At 44.2% G+C, this 23,766-nt stretch overlaps 1 protein-coding gene across 2 annotated transcripts in view; it reads left to right on the forward strand.

The window, feature by feature from the left end:
* ERICH3 (glutamate rich 3) overlaps nucleotides 1–23,766 on the forward strand; it is a 325,653-nt gene that overhangs the window by 295,101 nt on the left and 6,786 nt on the right. For both annotated transcript variants that reach the window (XM_069232437.1, XM_069232438.1), the window contains exon 14: nucleotides 16,057–18,993. In XM_069232437.1, coding sequence (XP_069088538.1) covers nucleotides 16,057–18,989 — 2,933 coding nt within the window. In that variant the 3' untranslated portion in view covers nucleotides 18,990–18,993. The remainder of the gene's footprint in view (nucleotides 1–16,056; nucleotides 18,994–23,766) is intronic.

Consider the following 23,766-nt stretch of genomic DNA (forward strand, 5'->3'; position numbering starts at 1 on the left):
CTAGCGCCGGCGGAGGTGGTAGGCTGTTCCTGGCCTGGGCTAGTGACAGGGGCCCTTTGGGGTGCCACATGGTCCCGCAATGTGGTGACTATCTGAGTAAGGGCCACGACGATGGTCCCCATTGCGGAACCGATGTTCCTCAGTTCCTCTCTGAACCCCATGTACCGTTCCTCCTGCAGTGCCTGGATCTCCTGGAACCGGGCCAGTACCGTCGCCATCGTCTCCTGGGAGTGGTGGTAAGCTCCCATGATGGAGGAGAGGGCCTCTTGGAGAGTCGGTTCCCTGGGCCTGTCCCCCCCCTGTCGCACAGCAGCCCTCCCAGTTCCCCTGTGTTCCTGGGCCTCTGTCCCCTGGACGGTGTGCCCACTACCACTGCCCCCAGGTCCCTGTTGTTGTTGGGGTGGTGGGTCAACCTGGGTGCCCTGTAGTGGTGGACACACCCCTGATTGACGTGTCCTGGAGACAGAGGCATGGGCCCGCTGGGTGGGAGCTGTGCTGGTGTTCCCAGAGGGGGTTGGGTCTGGTGTAGCCTGTGGCTGTCTGTGGGGAACCGACTGTCCAGAGGTCCCCGATGGGCCGGGCTGGTCATCTGGCTCAGGGAGACAGAGCTGCTGTCATCGCTGGGGGCCTCTTCTGGGGGTGGGATGGACATCTCTGGACCCTCCGTGGCGGTGTGGTGGCATTCGGGTCCTGCAGGGGTATAAAGGTATGGTTATTGCTTCTGTGTGTGGCATTTCGTGTGATGGGTGGGTGTCCGTGTACCCAAGTGCAGGCATTCCCTTGTGGGGGCTTTTGTGAGGGTGGCTTGTGGGGGTGATGTGTGTGTGCAGTGGGCATGCTTTGGTGTTGGGTGTCCATGCTTTGTGGTCACATGCAGGGCTTGGTGTTGGGATGGGTGGGTTGTGATGGTGAGCCTTTTGCTAGGAGTTGGTGTGATGGGGGTGGGGGTATGATTTGGCATGCAGGTGGGGTGGGGGTGGGAAGCAGTAGTGAAGATTTGACTTACCAGAGTCCATTCCTCCGCCTACTCCTGCGAGGCCCTCAGGATGCAGGATGTGCAAGACTTCCTCCTCCCATGCTGTAAATTCTGGGGGAGTAGGTGGGGGTCCGCCGCCAGTCTTCTGCACCGCAATGTTGTGCCTTGATACCATGGAACGCACCTTCCCCTGTAGGTCGTTCCAGCGCTTCCTTATGTCATCCCGATTGCGTGGATGCTGTCCCACCGCGTTGACCCTGTCCACTATCCTTTGCCATAGCTCCATCTTCCTGGCAATTGTGGTGTGCTGCACCTGTGCCCCGAAGAGCTGGGGCTCTACACGGACTATTTCCTCCACCATGACCCTGAGTTCGGCGTCAGTGAACCTGGGGTGTCTTTGGGGTGCCATGAGGTGGTGTGGATGAGGTGTGGGGTGGCGTTTGTGGTAATGAGTGTGGTGCGTGTGGTGGTGTGTGGTGTGTGGTGTTTGGTGCGTGGATTCTGTGTGGGTGATGGTGTTGTGTGCCTCTGTGTTGTGGGATTGTCTATTCTGTGCTCTCTCTCTAGCCTTCGTCAATAATTTCGGGTCGTAGGGGTTTGTGGGTGATGTGGGTGTGTGTTTTATATTGTGTTGGGTGTGTGGGAGTGGTGTTAGTATGTGTATCAGGTGTGCGTGTTTCAAACTGACCAATGTGGCTGAGTTTTCTATGTGTGTGTGTATTTTGACCGCGGCGGTGTGTACCGCCAATGGAATACCGCGTTTGAAAGACCGCCGCGTGGATTTGTGGGTCGGAATGGTATGGGCGTATTTCTGTTGGCGTGACGGTGGAGGTTTGGTCATTGCCATTTTTTCGCTGACCTTTGGTGTGGCGGACTTTTGTGGATGTCGGGTTTTTGGCGGTTTGCAAGTTGCGGGTCAGAATGACCGTGGCGGTTTACCGCGGCCGCGGCGGTGTTATGGCGGTCTTCTGACCGGCGGTAAGCACCTTTTACCGCCGAGGTCAGAATGACCCCCATAGTGTTTTTTTGAAGATGCAGAAATCTCACAAGATGAAGCTCAAATCTATTCTGATGCAGGTGTGCTTACAGTCAGATACATTTTTCATCAGATACCTCTGAAGCTCTGTAGGAATTTGTTTTAAAAGTTCCCAAACTTTCTTCTGATGTCCAAAATCACCACAGGAGTACACTTCTAAGGCCCCCAGGACCTCAGAGGAAGGCACATATAGACCCCCCAGAAAAAGGTAAAGTCCAGTTGTCACTGGTTCACTGGGATTCTTCACAGGAAGGCCCTCTTTATCCTTTTTGTGCTACTGGAGCTACCCAAGAGATACACCATATGAGCCTTTAAAATATTTCTGTCCTTTGATTTCAAGTGCAAGGAGTTCAGCCTCATTGGGTCCTTTTCACAGCCACATATGCCTAACGCAGCAGGTTCAGTCCACCTGGTATTTTTTCACAAGTTCATCAGTGTGCTGAGGAAGGCTGGGGAGGATCTAGCATTAAAGGTTGCACCAGCCTGCGGGTCAGGGACAACTTAAGACACTCATAGTCCCTATGATCAATGGAGTATCTTTTCCCAGGTCCTGGTCTACCTATGTTTTCAGTGGTTCATGCATGTCTTTCTGCAAAAAGGCTCAAACTATAATGTGTCAGGGCAAATTCAAGATGAGTAAGTCTTCAACCACACTAACCTGAGAACTGGTGGTGTCGGGGAATGTACTACGGGAATTACTAGTGGCCTCCCACAACCAACACTAAAAGCCAATTTGAAGCAGGCCCTTGCCACACAACATATAGGCGTCATTCCAACCCTGGCGGTCCGAGACCGCGGGAGCACCGCCAACAGGCTGGCGGTGCTCCCATGGGCATTCTGACCGCGGCGGTACAGCCGCGGTCAGAAACAGAAAACCGGCGGTGTACCACCGGTTTTCCGCTGCCCTGGGGAACCCTCCATGGCGGCGCAGCTTGCTGCGCCGCCATGGGGATTCCGACCCCCATACCGCCATCTTGTTCCTGACGGTTTCAGCCGCCAGGAACAGGATGGCGGTATGGGGTGTCGTGGGGCCCCTGGGGGCCCCTGCAGTGCCCATGCCAATGGCATGGGCACTGCAGTGGCCCCCTAACAGGGCCCCACAAAGATTTTCAGTGTCTGCCATGCAGACACTGAAAATCGCGACGGGTGCAACTGCACCCGTCGCACCCCTTCCACTCTGCCGGCTCCATTCGGAGCCGGCATCCTCATGGAAGGGTGTTTCCCGCTGGGCTGGCGGGCGGCCTTCTGGCGGTCGCCCGCCAGCGCAGCGGGAAACCCAGAATAACCGCGGCGGTCTTCTGACCGCGCAGCGGTATTCTGGCGGCTCCCGCCGGCCCTGCGGTTACCGCGGCCGGCGGGAGTCAGAATGACCCCCATAATGTTAAAGAAGTTTAGTAAGACAAATCAGGATCCTTCAGTAAACAGACAGGAGCTACACAAGAATTGTGATCTGGACCTGTTCAAACCCTTTCAAAGGTGTAAACGTTTTCACATGTGCCTTAGACAGGCCCGTCATGCAGGATTTGTATTGTTGTGCCACCAGGAGGGGCAGAAGCCCCCAACCTTAATATTATATTGAGCTGAGATATGTCATGCCTGCCCATTCATGTCACACAGAAAATCAACATGGTCTATTGTGTGGCTCCTGGATGGAATTTCACACCACAGTACAGGCAGAGCAGGAGCTGCAAACTGTGTCTATTTAGCCTAAAGTAAATATCACTTATCTGAAAATTATACTTCCTAACTATTTAGAAAAAAATGACTTTGTCAATGGATTAAATCTTTTAAAAAGAGGAAACTTTTTCTGTACCGGTTTCCTACTGGATAATACAGAAATAGTGATTTAATCTGCTTTACTAATATTTCATATGGGAACGAAAACCCAATACAGTGCAAACAGCTTTTCCGGATTTAGTGACTGTCATGGCCTGCTAACATTAATCTAGGTATGTAACTCTTCTGGGCACAATACATTATTCCTTATCGCCAATACAGTAATTATAGGAGTGACTTACTCACAAATAATAAGCAGGTTTTTAGGTCTGTAAAATAGTTTACTTTTACTGGTCTCTCTGCAAAAACATAAGTGTGTGCAGGCCGCACGGGGCCAGGCCTCAGTGGAGGTCTGTGTCATGTTTTCAGGGCCTAAAAGTGGAAAGCACAATATGGCGGTTCAGTCCACAAGTGACATTTAATGTTACATGCCATAGGTGTATTTTTACACTATATATGATGACCTTATAGTCAATTTAAATAAGCCAAATGGTGGTTTCAGCCAATTTGCCTTTTTTTAGGGGTTAGAGCACATACACTGGACATTGGAAAGCAGTGAAAAACTGGGTGCACCGTCCAAGAAGGGTCACTTTGCTACACATATTAATAAAAATGTATAACTCTTTTATAGTTGTGTTGTTAGAGGTCCTTGCATTGAGTGATAAACGAACATACTACTAGCTTTCACAAATAGAGAAAGGGATAACAGAGAGTAATTTTACAGACCTGTTCATGGCCACTCTTTTTACATCCTAATACAAAGTTGCTGATATTTGACCAGCTTACATTATACTGTGAAAGGGGTTCCCAGCTGCCAAGTGAAATGTAGAAAAGACAACAGCCCATGGGTGGCCTGCCGGATGTATGGGAATAAATTAAAAATCTCTGCTCTGCAGGGGCTTGTGCCCCGCACACACATACACAAAAATAAATAAAAACACCACATACTCTTTTTTTTTTCCCAAAATGTATTTGCTGGTAGTTTAAATACAGTCTTGATTCAATGTATACCAATTGCAGGACACATCTAGAAAAATTTACTACAACCTCCGAAATACAATTAATTTTTATGAGTGTATGTATTGTTAGTGAGCGGAGTTGCGGCTGCAACTGCTTTCTATATATGCTTGTTGTGAGAAATTGGGTTGTTGGTTGAATGGTGGGGTTACCTCTGTTCAAGCAACAGCCACAGTCTGAGTCAGGTTGAACCACAAAAAAACACAAAATTAACCTGTGCATTACCCTCTGGAAGGTTGGCACAAAACCAGTCAGGCTTAACTTAGAGGCAATTTGTAAAGTATTTATGCTGCTCACAAACTGTAATAAAGTGAAAACACAAGAAAAATACCAAACCAGTTAAGAAAAATAGAGTAAATGTTAATAAATGATTTGATGCCAAAACAACAAACATTTAATTAGAAGAGCCAGAATTATGAACTTTTTAAATTTAAGGTAAAGCTAGCGCCTAAATTATAAAAGCACAAACCGTGGACATTTAGTAGCAGGAGAATGGGACAAAGTAGGAAAATGTGGCCATCCTTGCTGGAGCATTGGTAGGACACAGAGACTGGATTGGGCCTCGTCAGCACTTCTTTGGGACTTAGGCATGTTTTTGGAAATCCAAAATCTCCAGCAGCACAAGGTTTGAGGCTGCAGCTGACGTGAGTTCTTTGAGGCAAGATATCTCTTCGGCGAAGGACCTCTGAACAGGATTTGCTTCTGTAGAGAACAACGTGGTGGGGGTTGCCACAGAGTCAGGTTGAAAGGTGAGGCACTTTGGGTGTAGAGGTGAGCAGGTTGGTACTTGTCTCCTGTTGGTTCTATGAGTAGTTTTTAGTCAAGTATTTTCTGAGCCCGAAGCTTTGGCTTTTGGCTATCATGGCACATTTAGCACCACCGCAAAGGGTCCAGGTATAGAGAGGCACCACGTGGAGGGTTAAGACTCACTCAGGCTGGGTCCAGGTGTGGACTGAAAATGTTTGGAGCCTTTTCTGTCCCTGAGGCTCTGATGAGCCAAATAGCCCTTGGAGTCACTCTGGTATTCCTGGGTTCAGCAGTAGACCAGTGCTCAAACAGAAGGGCAGGCCTCTGAAGGCAGTCTTCAGGCAGCAATGCACTCCTTCCACATGCAAAGCAGTCCTCTAAAGTACACAGCAGGTCGCAGCAGTAGGTAGTCCTCTCTGAGTCCTTCCACAGGTCCAGCAAGTGAACTGAAGAGGGGGTCTGAGAGTCAAATTTTTATACCTGGTGCCCTATTTGAAGTAGGAGACGTTTCTAAAGAATTCCCTTTGAGTGCTTAAAGTTTCTCATTTCCTCTGCCTTGGCTCCAAGTTGGCTGCATAAACTATGCAGGAGTGACAAGTCCTTTGTGTGAAGGCAGAGCCCAGCCAATTTAGTTGCATGTAGGACTGTGCCTAGCTGCCTCCCTCATCTTGCCAGTTGATGGCCCATCCAGACACACCTAATCCTTTTATCGATTGACTATCTGGGAGTCATAAACAAAGGCCACCTGCCAACTACTCCGGTCTAAAAGTGACATTTTAAAAACTGTAATTTAAAATCCATCTTTATCACAAAAGAGGATTTTTAATGACAATTTCTCAGATATCAAACATGAAATACTTACCTGTTTGCAATCAAATGTATGCACGCATTACATGTAATAAGACAAACCAAAGTTATTCTATGGGAAAGATAGGCCTTACAGTGGTGAGAAACAAATTTAGGAGTTTTTCACTACCAAGACACGTAAATCTTAAATGTACACTTCCAACCTTTTAATTATAAAGTACCTTGACCTTTGTCTCTCTGGGGCCTACTTTAGGGGTGAAATATCTGCAATAAAGGGGGAGTTTAAGGTATGCAATGGGGTTATATTGTCAAGTTGAATTGGCAGTTTAAAACTGCTTTCATGCTGCAATGATAGGTCATGGGCATGTTTTAAGGGGCTACTACGGTGGGCAGCACAATGAGTGCTACAGGCCTACTACTACCATTTAATTTAGAAGACATGGGTATATGGTTTACCAGGTTACTTGGCACGTATAATAAGTTAAATATTCCAATCAGGTGCAAGCCAGTTTTATCATGTTGGGGGAGAGAGCAAAAGCATGTAAGCACTGGTTTGTAGTAGTAAAGTACACAGAGTCTTAAAGTCAACAAAAACAAATTCAGCAAAAAAAGGAGGGATAAAGACAAAAGATTTGGGGATGACAATGCAGAAAGGACCAGTCCCAAAAATGAGGAAATCTGAAAATGCTACATATATGGTGTCACTGTTGACATTTCACTGTTGACTTCATCAATAACACCACTGAAGATACAAATACATGTATGATTCAATATCACCTTGCTGACAGGGAAGTGCATGCTTGTTTCATGCCCTCTGCCAACAGGTAGAAAGACAGAGGGCGGTGCCCTGCAACATCTAGGAGAAAGGAAACACATTGCAAGTGTTAAAAGACATGCTGTAAGAACACAAAGGCCAGGGCCCACCAAACGTATGATGTTCATGTAGTATATCCAAGTGGTGATTCAAGAATTCAGTCGAAGTCCAGGTAAGTAGGTGACACAAGAAATGTATTGAAGGTGAAAGCAAATGGTCACAGTTCCAGTCAGATGACCATGTATGATATAAGTCCAAGACAGCAAAACAGCCAACACATGTTTCGTCTTCCAGACTTTGTCAAGGCTTCAGCTATCTGGACACGTTGAGATGAAGATAAATGAATTGGAGCCCGGAAGGTTCATATGCAAGAAGAATGGCTCTTGATGAGCCAATCAAGTGCAAGTGCAGGTAGCAACAAGGGCTGTGATAAGCCTAATGTGAAGGAAACAAAAGAGCTTATAATAATATAGATAAATGGTGCTATAAAAAAACGTGGTAGGTATCATTCAAACAAACAAAGAAATTAAGCCAACAGGGTGTGTAAACTAAGTCAAAACATCCTAGGTTGAGGTATAGGGGTTCGAAAACTATGGACTGCAAAATTGTAGAGGCAAATAAAACTAGGTTGTGTCACAAAAAGTCTCATGAGAGACTCAGGATATGAGAGTAAAAATAAGGCACTTTCATAAGAACTATGTATAACTGTAAGGTTGTATGAAAACAACTTATTAATTGTAAATGCCATGGACCAATGAATTTGTTAAGCAGAATGCCTAGGCATGGTGATGGTATTAAAGTTTAACCAAGAAGTGGCTGCGTGAAGGTGAAAAATGCCTTCTTGTAGAATGCCCGCAAAGTTGCTTAAAAATGGTCGCGACGGAGGGGCCAGTAAAATACCGTACGAGCGTGACCTATGTAGACAAAATATTGAGTATGCGGGAAGCGAGGGGGGAGCGGTATAACGCGGTGATTATAATCATCGGTAATACTGGGAGAGAAATGCGCTGGGGAAAAACAAAAACTGTATGCCTCTTAAATGGACATATCAAAGGAGAGTGAAATGCCGGTCATGTCGGGGAACCGGCTCAAATGCCATCCACGATTGACCTACATGAAATGGACATGAAACAAATGGAAAGAGAGGAGGGGAGAGGTGGCACTTGGGGAGCTAGCGCGTTCTTACCCTGGAAGTAATGCAATAATGCCGTGCTGATCGCGTCAGTGCTATGTATAAGTGTCCCGGCTACGCGTGCGGTCGGTATTTAAAGGCTGAAACAATATAGGAAATGGACGTGAAAACTAAAAAGGGATCAAGTCCACTGCACGAATAAAGAAAAAGGTGGACCAAAGTGGGGGCCATATTGGAGTAGTCTGCACAAAGCACAAACCTCAAAAGAGTGGTGCATAAACCAAGACAAATGTGTGAGGAAAAATGAAGATGTTGGTGAGAGCCCGAATAGTGACTTATATGCATAACAGTGTAGTGACATGATTTGCCTAATTTAACAAAGGAAGTATAAGTTCTGATGGATGCTATGGTCATAAATAAATATGAAAGGCATGCAGTGCGATCATATGACATTACATCATTATTAGAAGAATGTCAACTAGAACAATCAGTAAAGGCGAATAAGGGGCATGCAGACATAATTATACCAAGTGGAAGCAAACACATATTGCATGTCCAATAAGAATGTCGATTATAAAAATAAGTGGCATACAGGCATAGATATAACAAGTGGAAGCAAACACGTATTACATATCCAATATGAGCGAGTAAGAGTATGTTCATCCGGGCATGAGTGGTTTAAAGTTCACAACAGTGAAGTGAAATGAATCATAAAATTGACAAAGTGAATATCTGTCTGGTAAATACAAATATCACTATTGCAGTGTAAAGGCATTTGGAAGAGTCGTGTGACAGAAAATACTTATTAAAAATTGTGCTGTCTAGAAATTTAGTAAGGGCAATTGGGGGACCTATATACAAAAATATATAGAGTATAAAAGGAAACATTGTTACAATAACCACAGCAGTGTCTCAGACATGAGCGGTGAATTACAGGAAGGTGTGTAAGTCTTTATCGATGTCAATCCCCTCCTCGGCAGCTCTGAGTTTGATAATCCAGCTACTCTCAAGCTGTCTCAAAGTTCGGGTCCTGTTTCCGCCTCTGGGTAGTGTATTGACAACATCAATGCCATGTATACTGATACCTAAAACTTCTCGCTGTTCATGAATCGCATTATAGTGAACCGCAAAGGGGTAGTTGATGTTATTGTTGCGGATAGCTCTAGTATGTTCTTGTAGCCTCTCTTTGAGTGGTCGAATAGTGCTACCTACATAGATAAGGTTACAAATTCAGATTCAACAGTAAATCACATATTTGGTGTTGTAATTGATGAACTTATTGATCCTATATGTGACTGGCGTATTGTACTGGAATTTCTTCAATTTGTCTTTAATGTAACAACACATATTGCAATTTCCACATTTATAGGATCCATGTGGTGCTTAAGGTAGCCAAGTCTCTTTCAAATCAGGTGGTAGGAAACTATGACAAAGATAGTTGCATAGGGCAGGTCCCCTACTGTAGGTGACAATCGGTTTATGAGGGAGACTGTTCTTAAGGTGACCATCGGCTAGTAAGAATGTCCAGTGTTTCTTGGGAATTTTGAATATATTAGAACTTAGTGCGTTGTAAGGGGTAATGAAGGAGAGTGGTCTTGATGTATCAACCCTCTTGGTGGAAGAAATCAGTAGATCTGATCTTTTAACATGGTTGATTCTATTATTGGCTCATCTCAGCGTGGTATGCGAGTAACCCCTCCGAATGAAACGTGTGTTCATTGATTTAAGCTCTTCCTGAAAAACCATATCTTCACTGCAGTTTCTCCTAATCCTAGTGAGCTCCCCATAATGGGTAGATATGGTCCCCCCTTTTTACTTTTATGTTTTTCTTTTGCCCCTTTCCTTTTTTCCATCTTTCTCATGCCTCTTCAGTACATGGCAATTGCATAACAAACTAAAGAGATATGTTATATTGAATGTTATTTTTGCCTGTACTGTGTTACACCTTTGATACCAATCCTTAAAATAAATATTTTTTTAAAAGTCCAAAGGTAGAAATCTTGACTGGGCGAAGGTGCAAAAGTATCTAAAGTACAAAAGTACTTCCCAGGGGATGAAATTGACTTTTACTGCAAAGACCTTTTTCCACCATAACCAATGCCTCCAGTGAGCCCCTGCTCAACACCTAACTTAATTAAAAGGGATTTTGCTGAGTAAAGCTTGCTGCCTTGCTCTGCTGGAGGATGTTCAGATTTTAGCAGCAGACAGTTACTGCAACACCCCATGGTTGAACTATGTGAAATACTGTTTGAATTCACCGGGCCTCCACAAGATGTGGACTACACTGACTTCTATTAGGAAGCACACAACCTCCTGAAGTCATGCTTTTGGTCAAATGTATTGGATTCTTGGTTCTGATCATTGAATTTGGGGAGCATTAGCTATCAATTCTTGGATGTTAAAAATGCCCCAAAATTCAAAGTTCAAGTTTGAACACTGTGTTTGTGTCACAAAAGTTACGCAAATCAACGCTAAATCTTTTTTTTTCACTAACTTACTTTCCAGGGTTAAACTTGTTTAGAGCTGGAAAATCACTCAAAAGCAGCACATAGCGATGCTTTGCTTTATTAAGCGCCAAAGGGGGCGTACCATGGGTTGTGCATAGGCATTCCCATAAAGTCACCCAAGGTTTCCGATGCCAAACCCTGTTACTTAAAAAAGTAGACATGGTTTAGCATCAGAAAATAATGCCAGCTTCAACCAGGCACGAACACAGAGAAATGCATTAATTTCTCCTTTCTTTTCAGAATTTGCATGTGTGCTGCACTTTACAGCGCACATGCAAGGTAGGAAACATTTCTAGGTTATTCGAAGCATAGTATTTTGTACTGCAAGGGTAATCCTTCAAGTACAAAACCTAATCTAGACTCTTGCACACACCCGTGCACTATGGTGCAAAGGTGTGTGTGTAGCGCATGGCAGCAGATTTCTGCGCCAGCGCTAAGGAGAGGGGAGGAGAGTGCCATATTTCTGAAAATATGGTGCTCTCCTACTCTCTCCTCATGTAGCGCAGATTTTTCGGACAAGAGAAGCAATATTGTTTTTGATGTGACACATTTTCTCTTATCAAGTTGAAATGTGAGAGTCAAAATGTTATAAATTTAAACTGCATCAACTGTATTTACTGGTTGGCGTTTCGTTATGGACCATATCTTATGGGTTTTTAGCTTTGGTATTTTAATGCAGATCAATTAATAACTAGGCCCTCATTATGACTTTGGCGGTCCTTGACACATACTGCTGAAGCCACGGGTGACAGAAGACCCCAGTGCTGGCAGTCTTCTGACCGCCATATTACGAGTACTGAGGGATTTCCGCCCCAATGTGGCTGGAAATCCTCCAGGAGTTGTGCTGGCTGTTGGAGGTGCAGGGGCAGTTCCACCACTGGCCGTGCCCCACCAAAAGTACCCCACCTCTTTATTACGACCTGTAATACGGCATCACAGCGTTCTGATGGGAGGGCGCTGCAGGCAGTGGAAGCACCTGTTCCCGTTCCCTGCTGGACGACCTCCTCACCGGACAAGGTAAGTAAATTATCTCACAGTGGAGGGGGGTGGGAGGGTGGGGGGTGTTGTGTGTGCATGTGTGAGTAGGTGTTGTCTGTATGTATGAATGTGTGTATGCGTGTGTGTATGCATGCATGTATGCGTGTGTGACTGGGTGTTTGAATGCATATGTGCATGCCTGTGTGTATAGGTATATGAACGTGTGTATGATTGTTGAAGTGAGTGTGTTATGGAATGTTTGTGTGAATACGTGCTGAAATGTCTGTGTGAACGCGTGTATTGATGCTTGTGAGTGAATGCGTGTATGTCAATGTTTGTGAATGAGTATGCTGGTGCGTGTGGGTTTGTGTGTGTGTGTTTGTGTGCATGTTTGCAGGTGCTTTTGGTATGGAAGTGGGGCTGAGGGGGGGTCTGGTATGGAAGGGGTGCAGGGAGAGGGATCTGGGATGGAATGGAGTGGGGGTTGTTGTGATTGCAGGGGGGGAGTCGTCTACCATGACAGGAATGCAAATTCCTGCTGCTGGTAGCCTTCCCGCCAGGGATTTCGTGGCAGTGCTACTGCCACAAATTCACTCGCAGGAAGGGGGCTCGTGATACCGCCAGCAGTCTTTGGTGGACCGCTGGGTCAGAGATGCTTATCTCCGGCCTGACCGCCCACCCACCCTGGTGGTAGGAATGAGTAAGTGGCAGTTTGTCACAGACCAAACCGCCACACTCATAATCTGGCGGTCTTCACCACCGGCCTTAATGTGTTATTTGGGTATTGGCACTGAACCAGGCTATTCTGTGGCACTTATTAATTACTGAATACATTATCATGCAAAGGAAAAAAGTTATAGCTATCCCTCAACCTATCTGTATTTCTTGGCTTCTCAGAGATCTTCCTAAACCACTCGTGGAATACTCAGTGGTTCCAAAAATTTAGGTTTTAGTAAACCAGCTTGTGATTTATTTTAACGACCTGTATAGCCAATTTCTTTCTTTTTTTTCCCTTGCATGTTACTTGATCACTTACAGCCTGATTTAGAACTCAGCGGATGGGTTACTCCATCACAACAGTGACGGATATCCCATCTGCCAAAATCGAAATCCCATTGTGACAGAGTAACCCGTCCGCTAAGTTGTCAATCGGGTCCTTGGATAATTTGTTTTATCTTTCCCACCCATATTTTTGTCATTTCTGTTAATCAAATAATGTTTCAAATCAATTTGTATGACATTTTGTATGGTATTGTATTTTACTGAGATATTTTTTAAATTGGTGAGAACCCAAAGTTGATGATGATGTTGATTATAATTCAGAGACTAGGGTCATGATTTAGAGTTTGGTGGATGGGTTAGTCTGTCACAAAGGTGACAGATATCTAGGCTTTTCTGTTTTAGATTTAAACCTACAATAACTAATAAAACCCAACTGAAAGGGAAACAACCCTCATCAATGTAAACATATACTCGCCAATAAATACCTGCATAACTATAAACTAAAATGCCATTTGAAAAAAGGTTTCTTGAAGGGGACAACACAATGTAACTTTGTTATAGAAGGTAGCAAAATGACATCTGGTCTACGTTTATTCTGACAGAGTTTTGTCACTTAGGGATGTCAATAAAACACTGTTTCTATCAGTATGTGCTTGGATTAAAGATGCAGGGTTTAGAAGCATGTTTTAGATCTGATCTAATTTTGTATTCACTTTGTATACACTGTAGAGAATCTGGAAATATTTAAATCATGTTTGATCTTTTGACATTGTTCAATTATTTTACTAAATGGTGAAATGGCAGGCTCAGAAGAATCGTGGCTAATATGACCCATCAGATTTTCACACAGACACAGAATGGCTAAAATCCTTTGATACATCAGCCCTGTTTTCTAAAGAGTCAATATTGACAGAAGGTGGACTACCAAACACCGTGGGCATTAAACATTCAGTGCAAGGGTTAGCGACAGGTTACTGTGAAAGGTGTGCACATGGGATAGTGGTGAAAATATGACACAAGATATTCCACTTACCAAATACATCCATAGCTGTAAGGTGCCCCATTGTTATGTGTGATACCTTAAGATAGTCCTTAAGTTAATCCTGGCTTTTTAGACAACTGTACTTTATTGCTGGAGCTTCAGGCCCATAGTGTTGAGAGAAAAAAAATTCAGGTCCCAGAATTCAACGTGATGTCTGTTGAAAGGTAAGGACTGAGTTAAAATGAGACATTTGTCATAGGGACACTTGGCAGCTATGAATGCCCACACAACAGCAGCATCACCTTAATGTTGGCAGGCAAACATACAGGGCTACATATTAATATTGTGTAGTTAAAAAATCTAAAGGCTTCATAAGGTATTATACTGTTGGCAGGGTTGATCACCTCTAGAATATCATACTATTCAGTAAGGAGTAGGTAAAGGACCCTCAGCTTTGCCCATGAATGTGTGTATTTAAACATTTGAATACAGCATTCTTACTTTCTAATCCATTAATAGTCCTGTAAACCAGACAGAGTCCCGTCAGTAGAGGTAAGAGGACCAAAATATTGAGTAGGTAAGTGCAATTATGTAATTAAAGATATACTATTCTTCACTGCACAGCTGCGTACCATGAAGATATATCTATCATCAAGGAACACAAATGTGGTGTTAATTATAGTAAAACTCGGCTTACTCATAGAAACTTACCTTCACAATAGTTTTGTCTTCCGTATTATTTATACAATATTTTGTCCACACTATAATTTTGTCTCAATATTTGTCCAAACACTGAGATGGGAGAGACGGTGAGATATGAGTGAGAGGGCAATACTCAGACTTTGTATGCTTAAAGCAGTCTGACATACATTCATTAGATATGCTGCCAACTGGAAGACACTGCATAACCTGCATTACTTTTTCTTAAAAGTAAATATGTGCTTTATAACAGCATGTTTTGTGAACACTAGAAAAACACATTGTTTGTCTATTTTGTTTGTGAATAAAAACTGATAAGCACTGATTTCAAAAGGTTTGGAAAACACCGAGACAGTATCATTGAAATCCACAAAAAAAAAAAAATGCTAAAAACAAGGAAACCTACATATATCTCATCCACCTTATTACAAATGCATTAAATCCTATGGGGCTTGTATAAACGTGAACAGGATATTGGTCTACCAAGCTATAAACCACATACTAAGTCAGAAGGTAAAACCTGTCTGGGGCGAACCTGTTTGCTGTATTCAACCCATGTCGGCCTGAAATCCTGCCTAGGTCCAGGTCACATGCAATCCAGGCTTTCTATTGGTACTTTAATTTTTCTTGGCACGTTCTCGCTTAAATATTTCAAACTTTTTATCTGCATTTCCTCCTATCAGATTGTTTTTGTCAATTTGGTGTCATTTTGTCTATTCATCTTTACCTTATTTATAAATTGTACATATATAGTCGTGAATTGAAAAAAAACCACATTTTTTTAAGTTAAGCCTGTCTGCTCTGTGCAATAGCTACCAGGGGTTGAGCTCAGATTTAAATTATTGTCTTGATCTACTAGGTTAGTGACTTTACTATATGTAGTGGACTGCTATCTATTCCGAATAATAAACCACTCTCATACAAACACCACTGCAGTTTAGGATTTATGACAAAGCTTGAATATCCTTTGGGATGAGGGTTGCTCCAATTAATAATGGACTTTAGATGTGTGTTTTTTATAAGCCAACAATGACTTACAAACCAAATATTCTTTAACATTAATGGTATTCAGCACCAGAAATGCACTTTAGTAATTCGGATGTGAAATATCATCAGTGCCATTTTTGTTTTAAGTAACAAAGGTACACAAGGCTGTGAGAAGCAAACATGTGAGCATATGAAATTCACTTTAGGATGAGGGATGCTACATATATGTGTCCCCTTAGAGTAAGAAGGACCCTAATTCATTACTGTGTCCTCATCACCGCCCTTGACAAAGACCCATTACTTATGTGAGGTGGTAGTTATGCCACCTAATTGGCCAAATAGTGTCTTTGAGTGGACAGTTCTTCCAATCTTTTTCTGTGCCACCTATCATTGGTTGTACAACATGGAATCTAAAGGACATAGTTAGCCTTACTTACCATGCATTTGGTATTAATAAGTAATAAAATGTGTTATAAGTGTGACATATCTTAACCTTGAACAGTAAACATTGGATTGCCATTCATTTGAGAATGCTTGAAATGGAATTAACTGATGTTTGAATTAATAATATATCTTCTGTAATATATATTTTACAGTGCATGCTGCTCAGAACGTGGCAGAAGACTCTGTGGCAGATGATTTTTGCTTAGAAGATGCCCTTGGTACTGAAGACCAGTCAATGGACACTGATTCTCAGACTGTTGGACCATTAATTAAAGAATCATCCATGACAGAGATGGGTGAAGCAAACACTATGGACTTTGTAACTGAAAGAAATGCTATAGCTGTGGAGAAAACTTCCGAATTAATTGTGTCTGAATTAGAGGAAACTACAGAAGCAGTTGTAAAACAGGAATCAAAGCTAATGTCAATGATGGAAGACTGTAGGAAAGAAATATTTGAGGAGCAACTCATCAACCAAGAAATGGCACCTGCAGAAGCAAGCATGGAACAGGAAATACCAATGGAAGGAGACACATTAACTAATCATGTGGAGAGTGAGAAAGAGGATGCTGTTGAAACAGAGGAGGGAAACCCAACAGTACATCCAGTTCCCAGCTCAGATACACACAATATGGTTGCAAGGGATCCATTTGAGGCAGCAGAACCTGTTGTTGAGAATGAACCTACTGAAGTAGCTGCTGAAGGGAAAGGTATAGTGGAAGATTTAACTTGTGATGAAGATGCTGAAGAAGAGAGTCAAAAGACAATGGAGGATGTATCACAGATAGCAACTGAGGTGATGGAGAACACAGATGTGAAAAAAGAGAATGAAGCTGATAAAGAGGAATTATCCTTAAGTAAAGAAGTTCCTAATTTATTAGACAAAGAGGCACTTGAGGAAGAAGGGCTAGTAGCCAGTTTACAACATAAAGAGCATATAGAATCAGAATCTTTTCAGGATTTAGGGAATGCTGTAATTTCAAGTAATGTTAATGGGCTAATTGATTCAAACAAAGTAGGTGAAGATGATAGGCTGATTATAGAAAATGTAGAAACCAAGGACATAGAATTTGAAGAGGTAACACTAGATAGAGATGGGATTGAGATGGAAAAAGAATCCAATAGAGAAGTTATAACCAGCAAGGAAACACTTGAAAATGCTGACAAAGATGTTTCAAGCAGTATGTGTGAGCCTTTTGATGATAAAGTGCTAGAAGGCCAAGCGTCTGAAAATGAAATTATGACTGAAGATGTGATCCAGGAGGATGAAGAACTTGTAGCAGAAGTATTGCCAAGTGAAGGAGGTGTTGTTTGTGATGAGCCACTACAGAAGGAAGAAGGAGATGGAGAAATTGCTTCAGTTGAGAAGAATAATTTAATTTTGACTGCTATGGATGAAGGAGATGGTGATAAAGAAACCACAGCGGAAGCAATGGATACAGAGGACAAAGCAGCATGTGATAGGACTAGATCTGCACAAGAAACATCAATGGAAGATGCACTGGAAATCTCTCTTCAGGTTCATGATGAAATGTTAGACATTAAAGTAAATGGAAATGATGTAGAAAACAAAGATGTGCCAGAAGGGGCAGAACAAGCCATACCCTCTCAGGGTGATGATGAGCAGGTTTGCTTAAGCATTTCACCTGAAAGGAAGGAACCTCCCCTAAATGAGGTCTGTAATAGAGAGGAAACAACCACTGAGACCATCCCTGAAGGGGGAGAAGCTGATGCAGAAACAATGAAAAAAAAGAAAGAGGAGGAAAGCTCATCAGCTGCTCAAGAAACAATTGTAGAAATAGGCTTTGAAGACAAAGAGCAAGAGCCTGTAAAAGGTGGAACAGCAGAAGAAACAAATGAAGTAGCTAAGGAAGAGGTTCACACAAACGGGGCAGGTGACAGAACCTCTCCTGAGGCAGCAATGAACGTGGATGAAGCAGGCCATGACATTATACCAGAGACTGAGAAGACAGACACACAAACCATTGAAATAGGTCAGCAGAACACCACCAAAGATGCATGTATTGATGAGGAAGATAGTACAATTGTAGAACCAGTAACAGGAGAAGACATTTTACCTAATGAGGAGGATGCCTTGACAGGGACAAAAGACCATGAAAGTCCAGAAAACCTCAAGAGGCTAACTGAACTGGATGAGGTATCGGTGGTAGAGGAAATAACCCCAGAGGTGTTGAATGTTGTCCCAGTAGCAGAATCCACAGTGGAAATAGGAGCATCAGAAGAACATTTAAAGGATGATGAAGATTTAATAAGGGAATTAACACCTGTTACAGGGGAAATATCTACTGCTGTAGTACCAGACCAAGCAATTGAAACAATACTGGATGAAGAACTGATGTCTGAGGAGGCAGCATCACAAAAAGAAGAGACTGTAGCAGAAACCTCAGAAGAAATGGCACTTACTAGGGAAGTTACCTTAGAAGAAATAGCAAATGAAGGTGATAAAACAATAACAAAGGAGGAGGTTGCCACTGAAGTATCTCTAGAGAGTGCCGTATCTGAGGGAAGCACGAACCAAGGAAATGAAGTGGATGAAATTGTAAAGTTAGCAGAGCTGATTGAAGACGAAAGCTCTGAATGTGAGGTAGTGGAAAAGAGTGAGGAGAAAATAGTTGAGACAAATGAACTAGTATCTGAGGATGGAGATGTGACATATATTCCTAATGGAAAAGGACCCAATGAAGGAGAAATAGATCATGGAAAAGATTCTGACTACCAAAGGGAATTAATCTCTGAAGAAACAGCTGCAGAAACATCTGTAGGCTTATCATTTGATAATGAAGGGAACGTTGATGCAGCAGTGCCTGTGATTGAAACGAACTATGAAGCCTGCAATAATCTAGATGTGAATCCAGAAGAAATGTTGACTCAAGCTGCAGAAAATATGGCGAATGAGTTATGCCCTGAAGGTGAAGAGACAACAAAAGGAACAGTCTACAATGTCGCAAATGAAGAATCTGGAGAAATAACATCTTGGATCAAGGAGGAAGAAGAGGCATCACAAGTTCATTCTAATGATGTGCCAGCTACAACAGGTGAAGAGGGAGAGTCAGGAACTCCATAAACCGGTTAGTCCAGATCGCATCATTATATGTGAATTATATGTGAAAAAGCTGTTAAAAAAATGGATATATCAGAAGTCAGAAATAAACCTTTCCCTATATGACTATCTTGTACCAGGAAAGTTTGCCCAGGTTTTATAGTATATGCAGTTCACAAAGGCCCAATGCACATCTTTTTATTCTGCATGCGTAATGCATGTACAGAAAATAAGCCACATGTTTCACAAATATAGGGCCAGATTAGAGAAGATTGTATTTGTTAAGTGGTTGCAATTTGCATACCAACTTTCTGGGAATTGACCTAAGTACTAATAGGTTAAATCGCAAAATACTGAGTAATAGTGAGTTGTAATTCAACCTACCTCATGCATATTAATGAAGTAGTTTGCAAACTGCTACCCACTATATTTACTGTCAGCACATGGATGGTGGCTTACTGTGGTCAGTAGACCACTATGGGGGTCATTGCAACCCTGGCGGTCAAAGACCGCCAGGGCTGTTTTGGCGATTGCACTGCCGACAGGCTGGCGGTGCAATCTTGTGTATTTTGACCGCTTGCAGCGCTGCCCAGGGGATTACGAGTCCCCGACCGCCAGTTTAGAAAGTTTAGTCAGCGTTCCTTGGATACTCTGACTATGCCAAAAAAAAAATTCTGTCAATATTCACAAAGCGGAGACCCTTTCCTGACTGCAAATAGGTCACCACTACCTTTATGTAGTTCTAACTATTAATGTTATGCAATCAGATTTTGGTTTCGAAACATTTATACATCCCATAGCGAATCTCTATTTGGAAGGGATGCTCCAGACATCCCCCTTCGAAATAGTGGTTCGGTATGTACTTGCAAACTCAAATTTCAATTAAGTAACATTTTGCCAAAACGCAATTTGGTCTTTTACAAACTAAAAGGCCATTTTGCACCTGCAAAGGCTCTCAATTTTATGAATCAGATCTTTTTCGTCTGCAAAATCCCTTCATGCATCTGCCCCATATTATCCACATGGATATACAAATGTAACCACATCCAACGGTGTAACAAAAGTGTATCTAGGGATATGCAATGCCAGTTAGGTTAGTACACACAAAAGTCGAACTTTTTATTTGTGTATCTGACTTTAGAAAGTACTTCTTACAGTAATCTGGGTACCTTGCTTACACTGGAGTCGATAAGGTGCCTTTTGTGGAGATAATGCATCCATTAGCACAGTTATTTCAGGGTATGTTTGGCAAGGGATGTTATTTGTAATAAATCAAAAATACACACAGGAAAAACTAACACTGAAAATAAAAAAGTAAATTCCACCAGTTTCTTAAACTTACCTAAGCATAATACACAGCATATGATGTGCGCATAAAGGGTAAGATCTTTAACTGTGAGGGAAAATGTGTGTGAATACAGTAAAGAGAGACACATGCATTACGATCTGAATACGTTACATATGAGGTACTATACATGAATTTTTAATAAGTAGTTGTAAGGAAATGCCTCCTTGGCATGGTTACCCCCTGACTTTTTGCCTTTGCTGATGCTAAGTTTTGATTTGAAAGTGTGCTGAGGCCTGCTAACCAGGCCCCAGCACCAGTGTTCTTTCCCTAACCTGTACTTTTGTTTTCACAATTGGCACACCCTGGCATCCAGGTAAGTCCCTTGTAACTGGACCCCTGGTACCAAGGGCCCTGATGCCAGGGAAGGTCTCTAAGGGATGCAGCATGTCTTATGCCACCCTGGGGACCCCTCACTCAGCACAGACACACTGCTTGCCAGCTTGTGTGTGCTGGTGAGGACAAAACGAGTAAGTCGACATGGCACTCCCCTCAGGGTGCCATGCCAACCTCTGACTGCCTATGCAGTATAGATAAGTCACCCCTCTAGCAGGCCTTACAGCCCTAAGGCAGGGTGCACTATACCATAGGCGAGGGCACAAGTGCATGAGCACTATGCCCCTACAGTGTCTAAGCAAAACCTTAGACATTGTAAGTGCAGGGTAGCCATAAGAGTATATGGTCTGGGAGTCTGTCAAACACGAACTCCACAGCACCATAATGGCTAACCTGAAAACTGTGAAGTTTGGTATCCAGTGTACATTTTATTGTAACATACACCCCAGAGGGCACCTTAGAGGTGCCCCCTGAAACCTTAACCAACTACCCGTGTAGGCTGACTGGTTTTAGCAGCCTGCCACACTCGAGACATGTTGCTGGCCACATGGGGAGAGTGCCTTTGTCACTCTGTGGCTAGTAACAAAGCCTGTACTGGGTGGAGGTGCTTCACACCTCCCCCTGCAGGAACTGTAACACCTGGCGGTGAGCCTCAAAGGCTCGCCCCCTTTGTTACAGCACCACCGGGCACTCCAGCTAGTGGAGTTGCCCGCCTCCTCCGGCCACGGCCCCACTTTTGGCGGCAAGGCTAGAGGAAATAATGAAAATAACAAGGAGGAGTCACTGGCCAGTCAGGACAGCCCCTAGGGTGTCCTGAGCTGAGGTGACTCTAACTTTTAGAAATCCTCCATCTTGCAGATGGAGGATTCCCCCAATAGGGATAGGAATGTGACCCCCTCCCCTTGGGGGGAGGCACAAAGAGGGTGTACCCACCCTCAGGGCTAGTAGCCATTGGCTACTAACCCCCCAGATCTAAACACGCCCTTAAATTTAGTATTTAAGGGCTCCCCAGAACCTAGGAACTCAGATTCCTGCAACCTAAGAAGAAGAGGACTGCTAAGCTGAAAAACCCTGCAGAGAAGACGTAGACACCAACTGCTTTGGCCCCAGCTCTACCGGCCTGTCTCACCCCCTTCTGAAGACACTGCTCCAGCGACGCTTTCCCCAGGGACCAGCGACCTCTGAATCCTCAGAGGACTGCCCTGCTCTAAAAGGACCAAGAACTCCCGAGGACAGCAGCTCTGTTCACCCAAGACTGCAACTTTGTTTCAGAAGGAGCAACTTTAAAACAACTGCGTTTCCCGCCGGAAGCGTGAGACTTGCTACTCTGCACCCGACGCCCCCGGCTGACTTGTGGAGAACAAACACTTCAGGGAGGACTCCCCGGCGACTGCGAGACCGTGAGTAGCCAGAGTTGCCCCCACAGCGACGCCTGCAGAGGGAATCCCGAGGCTCCCCCTGACTGCGACTGCCTGTTCCTCAGATCCCGAAGCCTGGAAAAGACTCTGCACCCGCAGCCCCCAGGACCTGAAGGATCCGAACTCCAGTGCAGGAGTGACCCCCAGGAGGCCCTCTCCCTTGCCCAGGTGGTGGCTACCCCGAGGAGCCCCCCCCCTTGCCTGCCTGCATTGCTGAAGAGACCCCTTGGTCTCCCATTGATTTCTATTGCTAACCTGACGCTTGTTTGCACACTGCACCTGGCCGCCCCGTGCTGCTGAGGGTGTACTTTCTGTGCTGACTTGTGTCCCCCCCCGGTGCCCTACAAAACCCCCCTGGTCTGCACTCCAAAGACGCGGGTACTTACCTGCTGGCAGACTGGAACCGGGGCACCCCCTTCTCCATTGAAGCCTATGCGTTTTGGGCACCACTTTGACCTCTGCACCTGACCGGCCCTGAGCTGCTGGTGTGGTAACTTTGGTGTTGCTCTGAACCCCCAACGGTGGGCTACCTTGGACCCAAACTTGAACCCCGTAGGTGGTTTACTTACCTGCAAAAACTAACTAACTCTTACTCCCCCCCAGGAACTGTTGAAAATTGCACTAAGGGGGTCATTCTGACCCCGGCGGTCATGGACCGCCGGGGCCAGGGTTGGCGGGAGCACCGCCAACAGGCTGGCGGTGCCCCACAGGGCATTCTGACCGCGGCGGTTTGGCCGCGGTCAGAAGAGGAAAACCGGTGGTCTCCCGCCGGTTTTCCGCTGTCCAAAAGAATCCTCCATGGCGGCGCAGCTCGCTGCGCCGCCATGGGGATTCTGACACCCCATACCGCCATCTGGAACAGGATGGCGGTATGAGGTGTCGTGGGGCCCCTGGGGGCCCCACTTTGAATTTCACTGTCTGCATTGCAGACAGTGAAATTCGCGACGGGTGCAACTGCACCCGTCGCACCTCCCACTCCGCCGGCTCCATTCAGAGCCGGCGTCCTCGTGGGACGGTTGTTTTCCACTGGGCTGGCGGGCGGCCTTTTGGCGGTCGCCCGCCAGCCCAGTGGAAAACCCAGAATCACCGCAGCGGTCTTACGACCGCGGTGCTGTATTCTGGAGGGGGGAACTCTGGCGGGCGGCCTCCGCCGCCCGCCAGAGTTAGAATCACCCCCTAAGTGTCTAGTTTTAAAATAGCTATATGTGATTTATATGAAAACTGTGTATGCTATTTTGATTATTCAAAGTTCCTAAAGTACCTACCTGCAATACCTTTCAATTGAAGTATTACATGTAAAATTTGAACCTGTGGTTCTTAAAATAAACTAAGAAAAGATATTTTTCTATAAAAAAAACCTATTGGCCTGGAATTGTCTCTGAGTGTGTGTTCCTCATTTATTGCCTGTGTGTGTACAACAAATGCTTAACACTACTCCTTTGATAAGCCTACTGCTCGACCACACTACCACAAAATAGAGCATTAGTATTATCTCTTTTTGCCACTATCTTACCTCTAAGGGGAACCCTTGGACTCTGTGCATACTATTCCTTACTTTGAAATAGTGCATACAGAGACAACTTCCTACAGTAGTAAACCATGAATTGGTTTGAAATAAACTTACAAAATGTATACCTCTAAACATTTGTGTGATTGCTCCTATATCCACTCACCAGATGTTTCCATACATCCAAAAATATAG

Source organism: Pleurodeles waltl, chromosome 4_2 (assembly GCF_031143425.1).
Source record: "Pleurodeles waltl isolate 20211129_DDA chromosome 4_2, aPleWal1.hap1.20221129, whole genome shotgun sequence".
Taxonomy (NCBI): Eukaryota; Metazoa; Chordata; class Amphibia; order Caudata; family Salamandridae; genus Pleurodeles; species Pleurodeles waltl.